The sequence below is a fragment of the Chaetura pelagica genome, unplaced genomic scaffold (genome assembly GCF_000747805.2).
Source record: "Chaetura pelagica isolate M959 unplaced genomic scaffold, ChaPel_1.0 scaffold1584, whole genome shotgun sequence".
NCBI classification, from domain to species: domain Eukaryota; kingdom Metazoa; phylum Chordata; class Aves; order Apodiformes; family Apodidae; genus Chaetura; species Chaetura pelagica.
Window position 1 is genome coordinate 1 of NW_009953007.1, and position 788 is coordinate 788.

The 788-nt window shown below is 53.7% G+C and overlaps 1 protein-coding gene across 1 annotated transcript; it reads right to left on the minus strand.

Moving 5' to 3' along the window:
• Nucleotides 1-41: 41 nt before the first annotated feature.
• On the minus strand, nt 42-266 carry LOC104387851 (extensin-like; the record flags this gene model as incomplete). Its single annotated transcript, XM_009996645.1, has 1 exon — nt 42-266. A coding segment is annotated over one exon (225 nt), but the record flags the coding sequence as incomplete, so codon positions are not given.
• Between the last annotated feature and the right edge of the window lie 522 nt (nt 267-788).

Below are 788 nucleotides of genomic sequence, written 5' to 3' on the forward strand. Positions count from 1 at the left end.
ACCCCATTTTTGGGGTCCCAGCCCTCAAGGACCCCCCTCACTTTTTGGGGGGCTCCACCCTGGGGTGACGGGAACCGACGCGTTGGGGTCGATTTGGGGTCTGTTTCCCGGGGTCGTTCTGGGAAGTTTTTGGGGTGTTTTGAGGGTGTTTCGGGGTATTTTGGAGTGTTTTGGGGCGTATTCGGGGTGTTTTCAGGGCGTTTTGGGGCGTTTTCGGGGCATCTTGGGTTGTTTTTGGGTGGTTTTATGGTGTTTTCAGGGCGTTTTGGGGTGTTTCGAGGTGGTTTTGGAGCGTTTTGGGGGTGTTTCGGGGTGTTTTGGGGGTGTTTCGGGGCGTTTTCGGGGGGTTTTGGGGGGGAGAGTGTTTTGGGGTTATTTCGGGGTGTTTTTGGGGTGTTTCAGGGTGTTTTCAGGGCGTTTTGGGGTATTTTGGAGGCGTTTTGGGGTGTTTTGGGGGCGTTTTCGGGGTGTTTCGGGGCGTTTTCGGGTGTTTCGGGGTGTTTTCATGGCGTTTTGGGGTGTTTTCAGGGGGGGGGGGAGGTGTTTCGGGGTGTTTTCGGGGTGTTTGGGGGCATTTTCGGGGTGTTTCGGGGCGTTTTTAGAGTGTTTTGGGGTTATTTCGGGGTGTTTTTGGGGTGTTTCAGGGTGTTTTCAGGGCGTTTTGGGGCGTTTTCGGGGTGTTTGGGGGTGGTTTTGGGGTGTTTCAGGATGTTTTTGGAGTGTTTTGGGGTGTTTCAGGGTGTTTTGGGATGTTTTGGGATGTTTTGGGGTGTTTTTGGGTGTTTTCA